General features: G+C 43.0%; 1 protein-coding gene across 1 annotated transcript in view; it reads right to left on the bottom strand.

Moving 5' to 3' along the window:
* Positions 1-22,837, bottom strand: part of jus (julius seizure) — a 181,559-nt gene that overhangs the window by 58,403 nt on the left and 100,319 nt on the right. The window contains exons 4-6 of the mRNA XM_068225791.1: positions 16,372-16,512; positions 6,904-7,041; positions 1,597-1,731 (exon numbers count right to left, since the gene is read on the bottom strand). Of these exons, the coding sequence (XP_068081892.1) occupies positions 1,597-1,731; positions 6,904-7,041; positions 16,372-16,512 (414 nt within the window). The remainder of the gene's footprint in view (positions 1-1,596; positions 1,732-6,903; positions 7,042-16,371; positions 16,513-22,837) is intronic.

Genomic DNA, 22,837 nt, shown 5'->3' with positions numbered 1-22,837 from the left:
GGGAAGATTGGAAGGGATAGGCAAGGAAGAGGGAAGGAAGCGGCCGTGGCCTTAAGTTAGGTACCATCCCGGCATTCGCCTGGAGGAGAAGTGGGAAACCACGGAAAACCACTTCCAGGATGGCTGAGGTGGGAATCGAACCCACCTCTACTCAGTTGACCTCCCGAGGCTGAGTGGACCCCGTTCCAGCCCTCGTACCACTTTTCAAAAATTTCGTGGCAGAGCCGGGAATCGAACCCGGGCCTCCGGGGGTGGCAGCTAATCACGCTAACCACTACACCGCAGAGGCGGACATAAGACTACTTAATATTATATTTAAATGTTTTATTTCAATATTTGTGTAACTACTAGTTGAGGTTTTCAGACGTAATTTCATAAAATAATATGGTAATATGACAAAAGGGACAAAAGACCAAAAAAATTCTAAAGTCAAATAAAATGCTCTTAAAATAAAAAATACAAAAAATGCAAATAAAAAGGATATGTCCGCCTCTGTGGTGTAGTGGTTAGCGTGATTAGCTGCCACCCCCGGAGGTCCGGGTTCGATTCCTGGCTCTGCCACGAAAATTTGAAAAGTGGTACGAGGGCTGGAACGGGGTCCACTCAGCCTCGGGAGGTCAACTGAGTAGAAGTGGGTTCGATTCCCACCTCAGCCATCTTGGAAGTGGTTTTCCGTGGTTTCCCACTTCTCCTCCAGGCGAATGCCGGGATGGTACCTAACTTAAGGCCACGGCCGCTTCCTTCCCTCTTCCTTGTCTATCCCTTCCAATCTTCCCATCCCTCCACAAGGCCCCTGTTCAGCATAGCAGGTGAGGCCGCCTGGGCGAGGTACTGGTCATTCTCCCCAGTTGTATCCCCCGACTAAGAGTCTGCAGCTCCAGGACACTGCCCTTGAGGCGGTAGAGGTGGGATCCCTCGCTGAGTCCGAGGGAAAAGCCGAACCTGGAGGGTAAACAGATGATGATGATGAAAAGGATATACTTGTAATCGAGGTGCCATGAACAGAGTTAGTATATGTTGGAGCATTGCACCTGACCACTCAGTAAAAAGATGACATGTCATCAAGATCCGGGTCCTGTTCATAACCAAGAGAAGTCTAAGGAAGCATGTTCTACATGTTGAGGAGGAACATGTGGGTTAGAAGATGCAGCTTATTAGCAAGATAGCCAGCAGAAGATTTTGACTCAAAGAAATAAAAGGCATATGGGTAGGGTTTATCATAAGACAAAGCAAAGAGGATGAGTTGGCCGTGCGGTTACGGGCGTGCCGCTGTGAGCTTGCATCCGGGAGGTAGTGGGTTCGATCCACACTGTCGGCACCCACGAAATTTTTTAAAAATAAAAATGTTATTTGTTCGGGGCGTCGACCCATGCGGATCTTTTGCCCCTACCCATGAAGGTAGATTTTCGTAATTTCCCACTTTCACATTAGGCAAATTCTGGGGCTGTATCTTAATTAAGGCCAGGGCCACTTCCTACCCACGCCTATCCCATCGTCGCCATAAGACCTATCTGCGACGGTGCGACGTAAAGCAAATAAAAAAAGTAAGAGAAGAATAGCTCTCCGGTTTATGAAGAAAACATGATGGATACTTACCGAGACATTGCAGAATACCATCCTTTCTATACGGAACGAGGCCATTCTTACACTTGCATAGCCCATCTGCACATTCCGTATGCTTGGTCAGCGTACATTGTTCATCGAAGGAGCAAGACTGGTTGACACTGCGCTCTGGAAAAAGAAAATCACACGTAGCGTTATTGTGTATGATAATATCACTCTGTGATAAAAATGAAAAGCGGATTTATTTGAAGATTCAGGCTCCATGTCGTGGCAATGGTAGGGGTACCATAAGTATACATTTTTTAAACATATCCCTCCCTGTAGTAAAGCTCTGATTTTCGCTTTACACAACTCATTTCCATAAATGCTTGCTGTCCTGTACATGTGTTCTGAGGGTGAAAAATTACCTCCCTCTCTCGAAGTCTTCCTGGCGGAGCAGTGAACGGGGGCATTTGGCATGAGTGATAATAATTGTACCAGGGTACACTTTCGCCGGCTATTTATAGTGGGCGCCTTCCCTATGGAGGGGCTGCCTGGCCGAGGCGGTAAAGGCGTGCTCGGTTCGCCCGGAAGGACGTGGGTTCGAATCCCCGTCAGGAAGTCGTAAAATTTAAGAAACGTGATTTCCACTTCCGGAGGTGCATATGGCCCTGAGGTTCACTCAGCCTACACGAAAAATGAGTACCAGGTTAATTCCTGGGGGCAAAGGCGGCAGGGCGTGGAGCTAACCACTCTACCCCATCACGTGCCGAGGTTAACAATGGTGGAAGCCTTTACCTTCCACTCCTCCAAGGGCCTTCATGGCCTGTATGGAGGTGACTTTGCTTTTTGCTTCCCTATGGCCATTTATGACAGTGACCAAGAACTTTTTAGACTTTCTCTCCCGATGGTTAGGTGGCGCTACCATCTATTTTCTAGCGATCTATGGTGGGCTAAGTCACAGTGTATAGCCAGAGAAATTTATATAGTATGTTTGAAATCGTTCTGCTCTCGAATGACAAATAATTAACACTTGTTTGAATTGCATAATTGCCCCGTGGTGTAGGGGTAGCGTGCCTGCCTCTCGCCCGGAGGTCCCGGGTTCGATTCCCGGCCAGGTCAGGCATTTTTCTCCCGACCTGAGGGCTGGTTCGAGGTCCACTCAGCCTACGTGATTAGAATTCAGGAGCTATCTGACGGTGAGATAGCGGCCCCGGTATCGAAAGCCCAGAATAATGACCGAGAGGATGCGTCGTGCTGACCACACGACCCCTCGTAATCTGCAGGCCTTCAGGCTGAGCAGCGGTCGCTGGGCAGGCCAAAGCCCTTTCGAGGGCGTAAGTGCCTTGGGGGGGTTTGAATTGCATAATGACATTATTTAAGTATATTGTTTAACTTCTACATGTACCATCTGCTAACTGATTTGGTTCTGGAGACTTGCACACATAATAAACCTCTTTAATGGTTATTGTTTTTATGTGCCGAAGTGGTCAACACTTCATCTGCTCCTCTAATGTAATATGCCTATCACATGCCTGTAACTAAATTCAGTAGCCAATCAAACCCTGGAGAGTGTATGGAAAATTAGCCCATCAGTGCTTTGGATTTTAATTTAATCTAGAACTTTCCCCTGCGGAACTATTTAAGGAGAGCGCTTTCAGGCCGTCTGGTCTGATTTGCTCCAGTGTTTGAGAGTGCGACTCGACGGTGGTTAGATGGAGCCAGGCAGCAAGGCGCGGCTGGCTTGAATAAGATCCAGCGCTAACAGTTAATGGCAGAATTTACTTAAACATGTGATTGTGCCGGCGTGTGTTTCGAGCGGAAGAATTCAGCAGTTTTCCTCAAAATCTAAAATGTAATTTTTTTGTGTGGATGAAATGTAAGATCTTCTGCGCAGTCTTCGGATTCAATTTATATTGCCTACTGGGAAAATACTTAATGGAAGGGAGCACGAGTGGCGATCCTCGGTACTCTCCCCTTTCTACTTTTGATCTGGGTGAGTAAAGTTTCCAACCTCTAAATTTTGGAAATTTTTCCCTTCATTAAACGTTCCCCTTTTGATACCCTTTTAACCATGGGAGTAGCCTATGTGTCATTGAAGCTCACTTAGGTTCTTATATTTTCCAGAACATTCTTCTAAGGAGGGCTGGTGTTTCGCCCCCTTGCCTTTTGTGTAACTTTTTATTTTCCTTCTTAAGGCCTGTACTCTTTATGGCTTTTAGGGTAACCGTGTCTACGTTTAGATTCCCTAGAGGAACAGTACTCTACCTGGTTGTGAAATGTTGTAATTGATAAGCCCACCAAGGGCAACCTGTGTATGAACACTATGAAGTGGGGTTACCCAAGTGGTTACCAGTGTAATTGAAATTGTAAATAGCAACTGATTGCTTGATCAAGGCTAGTTTCTATGTATTTGGAGCTCAGAATGTTTAATATTGTACCTGTTAGAGGCAATTATACTCTTTCATATGTAAATTTATGACTGGGAGTTTCTCCCAATTAAACTTGTACCTGATTAAGGACTTCTAAGTCCAATACATTGTTGGAGATGACGAGCTTATTGTTTAATGTGAACATCTCCAAGTAATGTTTCAATGTTTCTTGTTATACAATCAAATTACTCTCTCTGAATTTCAAGAAAGGAAAGAAGAAAATTTCCAATTTTTGTTAAAGTACCGGTAATTAAAAAATTTAATTTCGTGTGGCTATTTCTAGCCGAGTGCAGCACTTGTAAGGCAGACCCTCCGATGAGGGTGGGCGGCATCTGCCATGTGTAGGTAACTGCGTGTTATTGTGGTTGAGGATAGTGTTATGTGTTGTGTGTGAGTTGCAGGGATTTTGGGGACAGCACAAACACCCAATCCCCGAGCCATTGGAATTAACCAAAGGTTAAAATCCCCGACGCGGCCGGTAATCGAACCCGGGACCCTCTGAGCCGAAGGCCAGTACGCTGACCATTTAGCCAACGAGTCGGACGTTGTTAAAGTAAATTGTCACTATGTGATCCCCTGTCTAGCCATTGACCCCACGCGCTTCCTTACCTCTGCGTTCCAGGGAAAATCCTGGTAACAATAATAACAGTAATAATAACAATACTCATATGACCTCAGTTACCGTGTGCAAACGTTTATATTTAACGGAATTTAGGCTGTCTGTGTGTCAATTTGTACGTTCCTATATTTCACTATTAGATGGCAAAGAAACCAAAACTCATTTTAGACGACCTATGCCTGAGTTTGAATTCATTTTGTCGCGTGAACACCAAATGTGGCACCAGAGATTATTGATACACTTCAATATGACGCGATATATGGTAGCTCCTGCCGGCTGTCATTTCTTGATTGATACAGTACTTTTACACCCATCTCTTGGCACAGGACAGAGAAAAGTGTAGCTTCCACTGAAGTCCCAGTCTCATTCATGGCTGTGACAATATGGCAGCTGTTGGGGTATGGGTGATGCTGTGTAATGACATTCAGAACACGACCAGTGCGTCCGAGTGTTATGAAAGGTGTTGCTATCAGGGTTAGTCGTGCTGCACTCTCTGGCCCACTGAGGAAAGCAATGGCAAACAACCTCACTCTTCATCTTGCCCAGTACGCTTCATTTTGGTGCTACCATTGGTTTTTACAGTTTCCTCATAACCGCAGGCTTCCATATGCATATCATTTAAAAACACTGAATAGACTGGGAGATTTTAGGAATACCAGAGGAGTTGTTTCAATTTTCTCTTCTATTAATTATATGTAAAAATAAGTAGACTATATGTGAAACGCTCCTTGATTTTAAATAATTGTTGTACATTATTTCATTTACTCTTCAAATGACGGAGAAGATTACTATTTTGTACGGGCTTCATGCTCTGCAGCCAATGACGGACACCCTCGCAGACCTGCCGGTACAGTTATTTGAAGGATCTATAACAGGAGAGAATCAGAGGATGCATCATATTTCTCTCGGCTTTAAAGTTACCCCCACCTCCTGTGTCTGAACACCGAGGTGACATGAGGTAGAAGGTTTCCGTTTGGTGTCTGCCTATCGGTCTGTTTATCTATTTATTTTTGAGCATGAACTGTAAACATGGTGAGTAAAATGCATGATACTGATTTTGAGCACCGTATTCTGCCGTACATACGCACGCGCGGTAGCCTTCAACTGAACCGTCACTGGCGGCCAAGGTCGAGCTAGAAAGTCCCTTCCAAGCGTAAATAAAGACCCTGTATCTATTTGTATATTCCTAAAAGTGGAAAACTGCTGGACTTATTTCAGCCAAACAACGTATTTGCATTCTACTCGCTCAGGATTGTGTTATCAGGTGCATATGATGTCATTGTAATCACATGGAGTTGGTGTTTGTAGGAAGATTATTTTTGTTAACATTAGGTCTATCAAAAGACTGCTTACAACAAATTTTTAAGAATATGTTATTTCAGTTCCTTTACGCCATGGACGTATTTATCGTACGACGGACAATAATGCAGATGATAAGGAAAAATTAAATTTTTAGTCCAAGTCCCGTGGGACATGTCGTGTATGTCACTTCAAGGTGGGTAATGGGAAAAACTAAAGAGCCATTTTACTCTTTTCGATAGGGCAGATATGAAGGGAGGTATCGTCAATGTCAGAGCGCCACGCCGATGGTCGGAGATACAATATGTAACCCGAGAACCACGGAGAATTTCGCACAACTTCGGACCAGGAACTGTAGCGTACAATAAATTCCTCAATCGTCTACATTATCCCTCTAATTTGTTCAGCTTCATCGTATTTCACGTCACTGCCACGCGCTTTTGTACGAAAATGTAATTTTAACATGTCGCGTTAAATGTGTGAAAAGAGCCAGGTTATTTCGCATAAATTCCCGAAGGTAGCATGTAATCCACTGCAAATTGCCGTGCGAAGAAGGGTAAAAATGCTAGTCTTTAATACATTTACCTAATATTATCTCCTACCAGCCCTGTAGAGTAGGGGTAGCGTGCTCGCATCGTAATCGGATGCCCAAGGGTCGATTCCCAAGAATTTTAATCTCGTACTGAGGGCTGCAACGGGTCACTAAATCACGAAAGGCCAACTGAGGAGCTGTACGATACTAGAGGGAGCGGATCTAGCCGTAAAAGGTAAGGAATACACCTGAGGATGTTATCACGCTGTTCAGGTGAACTCCAACTTCCGTAGGTCATCTTAATCGGCAGCAGTCGTATTGGATATAATTAAGTACATTCGGTATGTTACACGTAGTTAGAGTCAATTTTCAACTGTAGCATCATACGCTAAATAAATAAATAAATAAATAAATAAATAAATAAATAAATAAATAAATAAATAAATAAATAAATGACGTAGAGGAAAGTAACTACTCACTTTTGCCACACTTGTTGTCATTGTCAGTCACTGGCAGATCTTCATGACACTTGCAGACCGCGTTCTCACAAATGGCGCCGTTGGTACCGCAATCCGTGTTCACTGTGCATGGCTGATTTAGCTTTATATTTCCAAATGCTGAAACAAACAACATTCACCTTAGACAAGAGCTACTAAAAATGAAATACTTTAAAAATAGGAGATCAATAATCTTCTGCTCATCAGATACTCAGAAATGTACATGGGCTAGAAAAAAAATTCACAATAATGGAATCTAATTTATAATAATTTGGTACATCACTCTATACACTGTTCGGCGATATTTAATCGTACATTAACGTCTTCATCTCTAAGTAATTGTTTCAGCATGCATTCTTCATTAATATTCATAATTTGGCCTCCTTCTTTCGTTGTAAAGCCAACATTTCTCTCTGAAATGATGTCCCCAGTATTGTTGCTATAATCTATCTCCTCTGATGGTCAAAGTTTAGTTTACAAGTCAAGAGAGTATTACAAAGTACTCATTTAGCTTAATAGGAATTGTGTCTCGTGTTTAAGCAAGAATATACCGGTTACTACTTCTCCTTGTTTTATGTGGAGGAGTATCACTTATTTTCAGTGCTTTAGTTGGAAAATAATATTTAGGGGAACTTTTTTTTTTTGCTAGGGGCTTTACGTCGCACCGACACAGATAGGTCTTATGGCGACGATGGGATAGGGAAGGCCTAGGAGTTGGAAGGAAGCGGCCGTGGCCTTAATTAAGGTACAGCCCCAGCATTTGCCTGGTGTGAAAATGGGAAACCACGGAAAACCATCTACAGGGCTGCCGATAGTGGGATTCGAACCTACTATCTCCCGGATGCAAGCTCACAGCCGCGCGCCTCTACGCGCACGGCCAACTCGCCCGGTGAACTCATCTTTAATGACTGCATCATATAATTTTCGCATTAAAAAGAAGATGGTTCATGGTGGAGGTTACTGTAGTCACGTCCTAGTTTGTGAACCATGGGCAACAGCTGAGTGGCCTAGTAAGTGGTCCTGAGAGTCGGGATACCAGTCGCTATGAAATGGGAGGGGGTATCTCGGATATATTCTGAGTCATGGTCCTCCCTGCGCTCAGGCGGCTAGGACTATGCAATCCACCGGTGGTCCATAACCCGTTAGAGGAGAGAGTTAGAGGACAGATCCTCACTTGGACTATGTGTAAGTAGGGTAGCACCCTGCTTCATGAACTTACCGAGCTCAGAACATTTTAAGCAAGCTCCCTACCAGTGGGAGTAACGGAGACCCACTCCCATTTGACAGGTGAGGGATTCCTTGGAAACAACTTGGTGAACGAAATGGAATTCGATGGGGAGCTATCAATATTAATGGGGCTTATGGAGGAAAGAAAGTAGAACTGGCTGAGTCATCTAAGAGGATGCATCTACATGTGCTAGGAGTAAGTGATGTTCGGGTAAGGGGAGATAACGAGGAAGAGATAGGAGATTATAAAGTGTACTTGACGGGTGTTAGAAAGGGAAGGACAGAGTATTGGGTAGGTATGTTTATCAGGAATACCATTGCACGCAACATAATTTCTGTTAGGTACGTAAATGAGCGAATGATGTGGGTAGATTTGGCAGTTGGAGGAATTAGGACGAGAATTGTCTCAGTGTACTCACCATGTGAGGGTGCAGACGAGGATGAAGTTGACAAGTTTTATGACGCATTGAGTGACATCATGGTCAGGGTCAACAGCAAGGATAGGTTAGTGATAATGGGCGATTTCAATGCGAGAGTTGGGAATAGAACTGAAGGATACGAAATGGTAATTGGTAAATGCGGAGAATATATGGAAGCTAATGGGAATGGGAAGCGTTTGCAAGACTTCTGTGCTAGTATGGGTTTATCAGTTACGAATGCATTCTTCAAGCATAAGGTTGTTCACCGCTACACATGGAAGGCTAGGGGTACCAGATCCATCATAGACTATATCTTAACTGACTTCGAATTCAGGAAATCTGTTAGGAATGTACGAGTTTTCCGGGGATATTTTGATGATACAGACCACTACCTGATCTGTAGTGAACTAAGTATCCCTAGGCCTAGGGTAGAGAAAGTGAAATCCATCTGCAAACGAATAAGGGTTGAAAATCTCCAGGGCGAGGAAATTAGACAGAAGTACATGGATATGATTAGTGATAAGTTTCGAACAGTAGACAATAAGCAGGTTCACGATATAGAAAAAGAATGGGTGGCATACAATGATGGTGTAGTAGAAAGAGCAAAGGAATGCCTAGGAACATCTCTGTGTAAAGAAGGTAGAAGGCGAACATCTTGCTGGAATAGTGAAGTGAGAGCAGCTTGTCAACGTAAAAAGGATTATCAGAAATAGCTCCAAACAAGGGTCGAGGCAGACAGGGATTTGTACGTAGATGCAAGAAACAGAGCGAAACAAATAGTCGTTGAATCCAAAAACAAGTCATGGAAAGATTTCGGCAATATCCTGAAAATGCTACTCAAGAAGCAGGGAAACCTTTCTGGACAGTAATAAAGAATCTTCGGAAGGGAGGGAAAAAGGAAATGAACAGTGTTTTGAGTAATTCAGGTGAGCTCATAATGGATCCCAGGGAATCACTGGAGAGGTGGAGGGAATATTTTGAACATCTTCTCAACGTAAAAGGAAATCATCCTGGTGGTGTTGCGAACAGCCAAGCTCATGGGGAGAAGGAAACTGATGTTGGTGAAATTACACTTGAGGAAGTGGAAAGGATGGAAAATAAACTCCATTGTCATAAAGCAGCAGGAATAATAAATGAAATTTGACCTGAAATGGTGACGTGTAGTGGGAAGGCAGGGATGAAATGGCTTCATAGAGTAGTAAGATTAGCATGGAGTGTTGGTAAGGTACCTTCAGATTGGACAAAAACAGTAATTGCACCTATCTATAAGCAAGGGAACAGGAAGGATTGCAACAACTATCGTGGTATCTCATTGATTAGTATACCAGGCAAAGTATTTATTGGCGTCTTGGAAGGGAGGGTGCGATAAGTGGTTGACAGGAAGTTAGATGAAAACCAGTGTGGTTTCAGACCACAGAGAGGCTGTCAGGATCAGATTTTGAGTATGCGCCAGGTAACTGAAAAATGCTACGAGAGGAATAGGCAATTGTGTTTATGTATCGTAGATCTAGAGAAAGCATATGACAGGGTACCGAGGGAAAAGATGTTCGCTATATTGGGGACTATGGAATTGTGTTGTTGTTTAAGTCATCAGTCCATAGACTGGTTTGGTGCAGCCCTCCATGCCACCCTATACTGTGCTAACCTTTTCATTTCTACGTAACTATTGCATCCTACATCTGCTCTAATCTGCTTGTCATATTCATACCTTGGTCTACCCCTACCGTTCTTACCACCTACACTTCCTTCAAAAACCAACTGAACAAGTCCTGGGTGTCTTAAGATGTGTCCTATCATTCTATCTTTTCTTCTCGTCAAATTTAGCCAAATCGATCTCCTCTCACCAATTCGATTCAGTATCTCTTCATTTGTGATTCGATCTATCCATCTCACCTTCAGCATTCTTCTGTAACACCACATTTCAAAAGCTTCTATTCTCTTTCTTTCTGAGCTAGTTATCGTCCATGTTTCACTTCCATACAATGCCACGCTCCACACGAAAGTCTTCAAAAACATCTTTCTAATTCCGATATCAATGTTTGAAGTGAGCAAATTGCTTATCTTAAGAAAGCTCTTCCTTGCTTGTGGTAGTCTGTATTTTATGTCCTCCTTAATTCTGCCATCGTTAGTTATTTTACTACCCAAGTAACAATATTCATCTACTTCCTTTAAGACTTCATTTCCTAATCTGACATTTCCTACATCACCTGCCTTCGTTCGACTCCACTCCATTACTTTTGTTTTGGACTTATTTATTTTCATCTTGTACTCCTTACCCAAGATTTCATCCATACCATTCAGCAACTTCTCGAGATCTTCTGCAGTCTCAGATAAAGTAACAATATCATGGGAAAATCTCAAGGTTTTGATTTCCTCTCCTAGGACTGTGATTCCCTTTCCAAATTTCTCTTTGATTTCCTTTACTGCCTGTTCTATGTAAACATTGAAATGGAAAGGGGACAAACTGCAGCCTTGCCTCACTCCTTTCTGGATTGCTGCTTCTTTTTCAAAGCCCTCGATTCTTATCACTGCAGACTGATTTTTATACAGATTGTAGACAATTCTTCGTTCTCGGTATCTGATCCCTATCATTTTCAGAATCATAAATAGCTTGCTCCAATCAACATTATCGAATGCCTTTTCTAGATTTACGAATGCCATATACGTGGGCTTGTCCTTCTTGATTCGATCCTGTAAGATCAGACGTAAAGTCAGGATTGCTTCACGTATTACTACATTTCTTCTGAAGCCAAATTGATCTTCTCCCAACTCAGCTTTAACTTGTTTTTCCAGTCTTCTGTAAATAATACGTGTTAAAATTTTGCAGGCATGAGATACTAAACTAGTGGTGCGGTAGTTTTCACACCCGTCAGCACCGGCTTTCTTAGGAATAGGTATAACAACATTCTGCCGAATATCGGATGGGACTTCTCCTGTCTCATACATCTTGCACACTAAATGAAATAACCTTGCCATGCTGGTTTCTCCTAAGGCATTCAGAGGGAATGTCATCAATGCCAGGTGCCTTGTTCTTATTTAGGTCACTCACAGCTCTGTCAAACTCTGACCTCAAAATTGAGTCTCCCATTTCATCAGCATCAACAGCCTCTTCATGTTCCAGAACCAAATTACAGTATCTATTGCTTTACCTTGATACAATTGTTGGATATGCTCCTGCCATCTTTCTGCTTTGTCTTCTTTCCCTAGAAGTGGCTTTCCATCTGAGCTCTTAATATTCATACACCTAGATTTCCTTTCTCCAAAGGTTTCCTTGATTTTCCTGTATGCAGCATCTACCTTTCCCAGGACCATACAGCCTTCGACATCCTTGCACTTCTCCTTCAGCCATTCTTCCTTAGCTACCTTGCACTTCCTATCCACTTGATTCTTTAATCGCCTGTATTCTTTTCTGCCCTCTTCATTTCTAGCATTCTTGTATTTTCGTCGTTCATCAATCAGGTCTAGTATCTCCTGAGTTATCCACTGATTCTTAGTTGATCTTTTCTTCCTTCGTAACATTTCTTCAGCAGCCCTACTGACTTCATTTTTCATGACTCTCCACTCTTCCTCTACTGTGTTTCTTTCGGCCTTTTCATTTAGTCCTTGTGCAACATGTTCCTTGAAACGATCCATCACACTCTTTTCTTTCAACTTGTCTAGATCCCATCTTTTTGCATTCTTTCCTTTCTTCAATTTCTTCAACTTCAGATGGCATTTCATGACCAACAAGTTGTGGTCAGAGTCCACGTCTGCTCCTGGGAAAGTTTTGCAATCCAACACCTGGTTTCTGAATCTCTGCCTAATCATAATGAAGTCTATTTGATACCTTCCAGTGTCTCCAGGTCTCGTCCACGTATACAGCCGTCGTTTGTGGTGTTTGAACCAAGTATTGGCAAGGACTAAATTATGATCAGTGCAGAATTCAACCAGCCGACTTCCTCTTTCGTTCCTTTGTCTCAATCCAAATTCTCCTACTGTACTACCTTCTCTTCCTTGGCCTACCACTGCATTCCAGTCTCCCATCACAATTAGATTCTCGTCACCTTTTACATATTGTATTAAATCTTATATCTCCTCATATATTCTTTCGATTTCTTTATCAACCGCTGAACTAGTAGGCATATAGTCCTGCACTATTGTGGTTGGCATTGGTTTGGTGTCTATCTTGACGACAATAATTCTATCACTATGCTGGTCGTAGTAGCTTACCCGCTGCCCTATTTTCTTATTCATTAATATTAAAGGTAGGTTATTGAAATCAATCAAAGGCATTTATGTTGACAATTGGGCTTCAGTGAGAATTGATGGTTGAATGAGTTCTTGGTTTAGGGTACTTACAGGGGTTAGACAAGGCTGCAATCTTTCACCTCTTTTTTCGTACTTTACATGGATCCTCTGCTGAAAGATAAAATGGCAGGGAGGGATTCAGTTAGGTGGAAATGTAGTAAGCAGTCTGGCCTATGCTGACGACTTGGTCTTAATGGCAGATTGTGCCGAAAGCCTGCTGTCTAATATCTTGGACCTTGAAAAGAGTATGGTACGAAAATTAGCCTTTCGAAGACTAAATTGATGTCAGTAGGTAAGAAATTCAACAGAATTAAATATCAGATTGGTGATACAAAGCTAGAACAGGTCCATAATTTCAAGTATTTAGGTTGTGTGTTCTCCCAGATGGTAATATAGTAAGTGAGATTGAATTAAGGTGTCGCAAAGCTAATGCAGTGAGCTCGCAGTTGCGATCAACAGTATTTTGTAAGAAGGAAGTCGCCGAGCTCGATAGCTGCAGTCGCTTAAGTGCGGCCAGTATCCAGTATTCGGGAGGTACTGAGTTCGAACCCCACTGTCGGCAGCCCTGAAGTTGATTTTCCGTGGTTTCCCATTTTCATACAAGGCAAATGTTGGGGCTGTACCCTAATTAAGGCCACGGCCACACCTTTCCCATTACTAACCCTTTCCTGTCCCATCGTCTCCATAAGACCTATCTGTGTAGGTGTAACGCAAATCAACTAGCAAAAAAAAAAAAAAAAAAAAGAAAAAAGAAAAAAAGAAGGAAGTCAGCTCCCAGACGAAACTATCTTTACATCGGTCTGTTTTCAGACCAAATTTGCTTTACGGGAGCGAAAGCTGGGTGGACTCAGCATATCTTATTCATAAGTTAGAAGTAACAGACATGAAAGTAGCGAGAATGATTGCTGGTAAAAACAGGTGGGAGCAATGGCAGGATGGTACTCGGAATGAGGAGATAAAGGCTAAATTAGGAATGAACTCGATAGATGAAGCTGTAGGCACAAACCGCCGTTGGTGGTGGGTTCATGTGAGGCGAATGGCAGGGAGGGAGGTTACCTAGGAGTATAATGGACTCTGTTATGGAGGATAATAGAAGTATAAATAGACCAAGACGACGATGGTTAGACTCAGTTTCTAACGATTTAAAGATAAGATGTATAGAACGAAATGAGGCCACAGCACTAGTTGCAAATAGAGGATTGTGGCAACGTTTAGTAAATTCACAGAGGCTTGCAGACTGAATACTGAAAGGCATAAAGTATATCGTCGCTGGAACGGTAAAAGGTTGTATCCCACAATACTCTTCCTATCCATTATTCTCCTTAAGACTGGCCACGCCTCACAGCCACATATGGATACGCAGTCCATCAGAACAATGTCCGCTCTGTTCGTTTTCCTATGTCGACGATTAAACGAAAATGAACCTTACATGCATTGTACACTAGGAGTGCGTAAATACGTAATGCAAACGTGCATTCCTACAGCACGGTACTGTAAGGTTCATTTTCCTTTACACATGGGCATAGGAAAATGAACACAACATAATTTGTTCTGATGGACTGCTTATCCATACGTGGCTGGGAGGCATGGCCAGTCTTAAGGAGAATAATTGATAGGAAGAGCTTTGTGGAATACAACCTTTCACCGTTCCAGCGACGATATAATGATGATGTAATGTAATGTATGTATTAAAAAGAAAAGCAATGCTAATATTTTGGGGGGACGGTTCCTACCCCACGCAGTCAATATAACGCAGTGACTTAAAAACGCTGTTTCTGTGTCTTAATGGACACTACTGTGGATCGTCAGAATTAGCAATTGGACGGTAACAAACATAGCAACCATACGAGAATTCAAGTTAACCGTAAACCGGGGCACCGAGTACCCCACACAAGAAAAACCTATTTTACACATTCAGATTTTTTATTTATTTTAACATCTCATGAACTGAGTGGAATAGATTATTTTCAATACGTGAATATTTTATGTTTGCAAATTAGAACAGCACTTAATCGTTGGCCATGAAATAAAGTAAAAAGGTCATGTTAAAAACCCTACCTTTTGGTTTTTGGCACTACTATAACGTTTAATTTGCATAATTAGGGCACAACTCCAGCATATGATTTTGGCATACACATATCTTTCGTTCAATGCAAATATTAGTGATTTTAGTCTCTTTGGACAGTCGTTACATATTTCAGATCTGAAAATGACAGGTGTATTTTTTTACGCAATGGAAAGGCAGATTCCTATGCATTTTGATGGGATTTCTCATTAACGTGAAAATAAGTTCATATGAAGCACGAATGGAAAAAAATATATTCTAGCACATCATATTCCTTAACAACATTTTTCAATCGTCGTCTAGACGGTGTATTCCCATTTGCGATGTATTTTTTAATAATAATAATTTCCTTCAGAGTTCAGTCAGCAAGCTCTCTATTCGCAATCAACTCTGTGGGATGGTTTAAATCTGTACATTTTATCTCCAAGTCATTAGAAACAAGTCTGTCTCTCCACGTCAATTTGATCTTTCTCTGCTCCTATTAATGTCCTTTTCTGAGTCAATTATTTTCCTAGGTAACCTATCCTCCACCATTTGTCTCACATACACTACCTAAGCCGGATTTTAGGCACAGTTTCATCAATCCAGTTCTCTCCTAACTCAGCCTTTATCTCTCATTACTGCAAGTACTGGCCTGCATTGTTCCCACCTGTTTCGACCAGAAATTATTCCCGCTACCTTCATATCTGTCACTTCCAACTTATGAATAAAATACCACTTTCACTGCCGTAGAACAAAGTCGGTCTGAAAACAGATCAGTGTAAAGGTAATATCATACGCGAGCTCACCTCTTTCTTACGGAATACCACTGATCTCAAAGTCGCACTAACAGCATTAGTTATGCCACATTTTGATTCAATTTTCAGAGAAAATTAAAAACCTTTGACACTCTACAAGTTGCGAAAATCATTCGATGTAAATAACATCGCATAACATTCAGTATTTAAGAAAACGTTGAAATATCGCAAAGCAGAAATAAGGAATGTGGTATGCTTTAATACTACGCACTGCACTTTTAAACCATCACTAAGTCCTTAGAATATAATGGACCATAGAAATATAGGCCAAGGATTGCACATGTTCATAAAATAACATAAAACAGCGTTCCTTTTCGTCAAAATACATAGCTCCTTTATGGCAACCTTTAACTGATATTCAACTGCAAACCAGCACATGTCAGCCACGCAACTGCCAAGAGAACTTTCATGCGTGTTCAAGCAAAAGCACATGCTATGTCACAGTTTGGACAGCTTGTCCACCCTTCCCATTACAATTCCAATGTAAACAATTGGGGATCGCTTGAACATTTGCTTTGCCTTTGCCTTCACTTAAACACATAAAGCGTGGAGGATGAAGCATGGTCAGCACGTGAGCAAACGAAGGCCCCTGCAGAGCAAAACTAAACATAGAAATAGAAGGCGAAGCAGGCGTGGCACAGTGGAATCTCGTTACCAGAACAGATCAGAGAGCCATCCTGGGATATCAATGTTTCCATCTCGTAGCGGCACACACACACTTTGTCCACGCACTGCGTCATCTCGGTCCCCATCTCGCACTGTTCGTCGAACGTACAGTTCTCCTTCAGCTTGGCCACTGAAACATACAACCTATGTCAGTATTTACAAAAGAACACAAAAATAAACAGGGCGCAGAACAATGGAATGTAGCAGTTACGGACGTACAACGAGGCCCGTTTCTCTACCTTTGTCACAATTACTTGTCCACTACGTTATGAAATTAATTCAGGGCTCAGATCACTCAGTTGTCGAGCGAAGCGACGTCTACAGCATACTCTGAAACAGCGAGTCTGCCTACTAGCGGTCGGGTAATATGTGGATGTTGCGAGAGCAGTCTTAAAAATGGTCGGATGGTTTCAAAATTTGGACTTGGTATAGACACACGAAATTGACAATGTAATTTTACCTACTTTATTTAATGTTCTCAGTCGGAAGCAACTGTAAGTTTTCTGATGGGAAATTAAATTTTGTTCATGGAAGCCTAGGAGGGCTTGTATAGTAACTGAAGAGACATACTTCTAAACCTTGTATGTCCCAAAGCTCTTCCTGTCCATTATATACCTTAAGACTGGTCACGCCTCCCAGCCTCACATAAATGCGCAGCCCATCAGAACAATTTTCCTGGTGTTCATTTTCTTACAGCTGTGTGCAAAGGAAAATGAACCTAAAATAGATTATACTGTAGGAGTGTGTAAATTCGCTTGCAAACAACATCCCTACAATACGGTACAGTAAGGCCTATTTTCCTTTACATATTAGCATAGGAAAATGAACACAACGAAAATTACTCTGAGGGACTGCATATAAATATGTGACTGGGAGGCGTGGCCAGTCTTAAGGAATAGAGTGGGTAGGAAGATCATTGGGACTTACGAAGTTTTAGAAGTAAGCCGTCTATATATCTTCTAGTACATTGGCGTTTGCTTTGTGCTTACGAGAGAATAGCTTGCAGCGGTGTCACGCCCTCTAGGTGGCCCACCCCACCCCTTCAAGGTGGGAAATGGAAACAGGTTAGTTAGTTAGTTAGTTAGTTAGTTAGTTAGTTAGTTAGTTAGTTAGTTAGTTAGTTAGTTAGTTAGTTAGTTAGTTAGTTGTGCCACACACACTATGTGGCCCGCCACACCTCTTCAGGGTAGGGAATGAAAACTTGTTAATTAGTTAGTTACTAAGATAGTTACATAGTTAGTTAGTTAGTTAGTTAGTTAGTTAGTTAGTTAGTGATGTCACACCTCGTAGGTGGCCCACCCCACGCCTTCATGGTGGGGAATGGTATCTTGTTAATTAGTTAGTTAGGTGGTTAGTTAGTTGTGTCACACTCTATAGGTGGCCCGACCCACTCCTTCAGGGTAAGGAATGAAAATTAGTTAGTTAGTTAGTTAATTAATTAATTAGTGGTGTCACAACGGTGTACTAGCTGGCCAGTGGTTTGGAGAGGTGCATTTTACAACTGAGCCCAAGTTGCACTGGGGCAAATCACTCGTACTTTTAATATTGAGCAACCTGCATTTATTTATTTAATGTTAATGTTTAATTTTGTTGGTAATGTTGATGCTTTCATGGCCCGTACTTGTAAACATGATACGGGCTTTTGGGTTTATGCCGTGTCAAGAGAACGTTTCGCAGAGAATTTTGCTCCGCGTCTTCAGAAGAAAATCTCGACTGTTCGCGAGGAAGTCTTCTACAATAATGAGGGTTTGAATTTAAGAATGTTTTACCGTTGGAGAATTGTAGTGGTTCGCTCGTTCGTCACCAGGGTGCTCGCTGTATGCTGGTACAGCGCTCCAAGCGGGAGCTGTCGACAACATTAAGCCCCAAATGAGATGTTCCATCACACCGTGCGTGCTTGAGAAGTATGAGAGAGGATATCAGACGAATCAGGGACGAATGTGGTAGAAGAAATAGAAACTAATAAAACAAAAATAACGAAAGACACCAGGATAGAATAGAACAAAGCTGAAGAATGGAAAGAAATTATGTGGAGAAAACCAGCGGATGATGATGATGTGAGAGGGGGAGGGTGCATACCCAGTTTACACACGTATGAAAGTACGACATCCACACATAACTTGGAATGAACCAACTGGTGATGACGAACGCATGAATTTGGAAAACACCGAAACAAAATAACATACAGAAAGGACAGGCAAGAGAACTACATACGTAAATCCTTAATGGTTGGCAACCACGTATTACTTAATTAATAGCCAGTATCCCTGTTGACATTGTTAGGACTTTTACGTATTTTCGCAGCTTCCCGTATAATCCTAGACCTGTAATGTTTAGTGTGGGTAAGAGCTCAAACATCTTGGAACATGACATTACGACCCAACGATAGGGCATGCTCAGCTATTGCTCACTTGTCTGGCTGGTTGAGACGGTTATTTCTTTGGTGTTGCTTGATGCAAGTCCCCATAGACCTGCATTTTCGGCCAATGTATACCTTGCCGCAAGTATAGGGAATTTTGTACACCCCAGGGTGTAATAGTGGAGAAAATTTGTCCTTGCTGTTAGCTAAACTATGAGCAATTTTTGTGACGGTGCCAAACACGGTTTTTCTATATTGTGCTTGCGAAGGACCTTGGCAGTTCTGTCTGTGGTGTTGTGAATGTAAGTCAGGTAGGCAGTTCCCTTCACTTTTTCTTTCTGTGAGCTTTAATTATTTGCACCTCTGAGATGCAGGACTCTATGAATCTGTACTTCGTTGTAAACATGACCCTTAAGCGTGTCTTTGAGTGTGTCCATCTCCTCCTAGATAGTTCTATTTCCTGTCCTTTCTATATTGTTATTCCGTTTCGGTGCTTTCCAAATTCATACGTTCGTCACCAGTTGGTTCATTCCAACCTATGTGTTATGTGTTAATGTCATACTTTCATACGTTTGTATACTGGGTATCTCCCCTTCTACCTCTCACACCGTCTCACATCATCATCAACATCCGCTGGTTTTCTCCACATACTTTCTTTCCATTCTTCAGGTCCGTTCTATCTATCCTGGTGTCTTTCGTTATTTTTATTTTATTAGCTTCTATTTCTTCTACCACATTCGTCCCTGATTCGTCTGATGTCCTCTCTCATACTTCTCAAGCAGGCACGGTGTGATAGAACATCTCATTAGGGGCTTAATGTTGTCGACAGCTCCCGCTTGGAGCGCTGTACCAGCATACAGCGAGTCACCTGCTGACGAACGAGCGTACCACTACAATTCTCCAATGGTAAAATATTCTTTAATTCAAACCCTCATTATTGTAGAAGATTTCCTCGGGAGCAGTCGAGATTTTCTGCTGAAGACGCGGAGCAAAGTTCTCTGCGAAACGTTTTCTTGACACGGCATAAGTCCAAAAGCCCGTATCATGTCTACAAGTATAATTTTATGTTTATATAATACCGATACATCCGGATTTACGCAAAAAATAAGGCATGAAGTAATCAACGACAAAATGACAAAGCACAGTAGGCTTATATGGTTGTCTCATGTCGAGAGAATATTCAAAATGCCATTGATACCGGTGGAAGCAATAATGAAAGAGCAGAAACCTTCCAGTATGTAGGTTCCGTACAGTCGAATTGAAGTAGGGTAGAAAACAAAGTAAAAATAATAAAGAAACGCTACTCATACCTATTTTAACTGAAATCACCTTTTGTTCACGTTTGGTATCTTAGAGAAGTAAGATCCCTCTATATTTGACTCCAGTACGGCCAGTATTGATGTATGGATAACTTCATAAACATTAGGAGAATGAATTGATGCATTTGAGAGAAAAGTGCGTTAACTGATCAGATGTTGCATCGAAATCTGTTGATTATTTTCATTGTTCTATACATTTCAATATAGGGGCCTATATACACTGACTGACAGTGACAATGCAACACCAAGGAGGAGTGGTTCGAAAGGGATGAAAGTTGGGGAAAAAACAGAGACGGCACGGACGAATAATTGATGTTTATTTCAAACCGATATGCAGGTTACACAATGCTCACGGCATCGACTCAGTAGGATGTAGGACCACCGCGAGCGGCGATGCACGCAGAAGCACGTCGAGGTACAGAGTCAATAAGAGTGCGGATGGTGTCCTGAGGGATGGTTCTCCATTCCCTGTCAACCATTTGCCACAGTTGGTCGTCCGTACGAGGCTGGGGCAGAGTTTGCAAACGGCGTCCAATGAGATCCCACACGTGTTCGATTGGTGAGAGGTCCGGAGAGTACGCTGGCCACGGAAGCATCTGTACACCTCGTATAGCCTGTTGGGAGATGCGAGCAGTGTGTGGGCGGGCATTATCCTTCTGAAACAGAGCATTGGGCAGCCCCTGAAGGTAAGGGGGTGCCACCGGCCGCAGCACATGCTGCACGTAGCGGTGGGCATTTAACGTGCCTTGAATACGCACTAGAGGTGACGTGGAATCATACGCAATAGCGCCCCAAACCATGATGCCGCGTTGTCTAGCGGTAGGGCGCTCCACAGTTACTGCCGGATTTGACCTTTCTCCACGCCGACGCCACACTCGTCTGCGGTGACTATCACTGACAGAACAGAAGCGTGACTCATCGGAGAACACGACGTTCCGCCATTCCCTCATCCAAGTCGCTCTAGCCCGGCACCATGGCATGCATGCACGTCTATGCTGTGGAGTCAATGGTAGTCTTCTGAGCGGACGCCGGGAGTGTAGGCCTCCTTCAACCAATCGACGGGAAATTGTTTTGGTCGATATTGGAACAGCCAGGGTGTCTTGCACATGCTTTAGAATGGCGGTTGACGTGGTGTGCGGGGCTGCCACCGCTTGGCGGCAGATGCGCCGATCCTCGCGTGCTGACGTCACTCGGGCTGCGCCTGGACCCCTCGCACGTGCCACATGTCCCTGCGCCAACCATCTTCGCCACAAGCGCTGCACCGTGGACACATCCCTATGGGTATCGGCTGCGATTTGACGAAGCGACCAACCTGCCCTTCTCAGCCCGATCACCATACCCCTCGTAAAGTCGTCTGTCTGCTGGAAATGCCTCCGTTGACGGCGGCCTGGCAATCTTAGCTATACACGTGTCCTGTGGCACACGACAACACGTTCTACAATGACTGTCGGCTGAGAAATCACGGTACGAAGTGGGCCATTCGCCAACGCCGTGTCCCATTTATCGTTCGCTACGTGCGCAGCACAGCGGCGCATTTCACATCATGAGCATACCTCAGTGATGTCAGTCTACCCTACAATTGGCATAAAGTTCTGACCACTCCTTCTTGGTGTTGCATTTGCTCTGTCAGTCAGTGTATTATTGCTCAGTGAATTGTTGTTTTGTGTAAGAAGCCTAGTCGTATGCTTCTAAAAATACTATCGTTTTCATGGGACATGAGGTAAGGCCCAACAACGAAATATGAGATTTCTCGTGTATGTACGCTATCCGAGATGAGATTTTATTGTATTCTTCTTCTTATTTTAAATTTGAGAAGTTCTTTGGTGACTTCTGGTGCCCATTTCCCCGACGTTTTTGATCGTTTTTACCGCTATTATTATTAATTAGTAGTGCCAGTTTAGTCCATCCCTGTGGTGTAGTGGTTAGTACGATTAACTGCCACCCCGGAGGATCGTGTTCGATTCCTTGCTCTGCCACGAAATTCGAAAAGTGGTACGAGAGTTGGAACAGGTTCCACTCAACCTCTAGAGGTCCACTGAGTAGAGTGGGGTTCTATTCCCTCCTCAACCATCCTTGAAGTGGTTTGAAGTGGTTTTTAGTGGTTTCCCACTTCTCCTCCAAGGCCAAGGCGACTTCCTTCCCTCTCCCTTGTATATTCCTTCCAATCTTTCCATCCCCCACAAAGTCCCTGTTCAGCATAGAAGGGCAGGCCGCCTAGGCGATGTACTGGTCGTACATCCCAGTTCTATACCCCAATCCAGTCCGGCTCCCTGGCTAAATTGTTAGCGTGCTGTCCTTTGGTCACAAGGGTCCCGGGTTAGATTCCCGGCAGGGTCAGGAATTTTAACCATCATTGTTTAATATCGCTGGCACGGGGAGTGGGTGTATGTGTTGTCTTCATCATAATTTGATCCTCATCATGACGCGCAGGTCGCCTACGGGAGTCAAATCTAAAGACCTGCACCTGGCGAGTCGAACATGTTCTCGGACACTCCCGGCACTAAAAGCCATACGCCATTTCATTTTACCCCGACCCAAATTCTCACGCTCCAGGACACAGCCTTTGAGGCGGTAGAGGTGGGATTCCTCGCTGAGTCCAAGGAAAAAGCCTACCCTTGAGGGTACATGGCGAAAGAAAGAAAGAAAGAAAGAAAGAAAGAAAGAAAGAAAGAAAAGAAGAAAGAATCAATTTAATACGTTACAAATGACACCCAATCGTGAGTCAAAGTATAAAAAATAGTATTACAGGTATACAGCCGTGACATAATTTATGCAAC

This window comes from Anabrus simplex, chromosome 1, assembly GCF_040414725.1.
Source record: "Anabrus simplex isolate iqAnaSimp1 chromosome 1, ASM4041472v1, whole genome shotgun sequence".
Taxonomy (NCBI): domain Eukaryota; kingdom Metazoa; phylum Arthropoda; class Insecta; order Orthoptera; family Tettigoniidae; genus Anabrus; species Anabrus simplex.
Note: the sequence above shows the minus strand (reverse complement) of the source record. Positions and strands in the feature narration are given on the sequence as shown.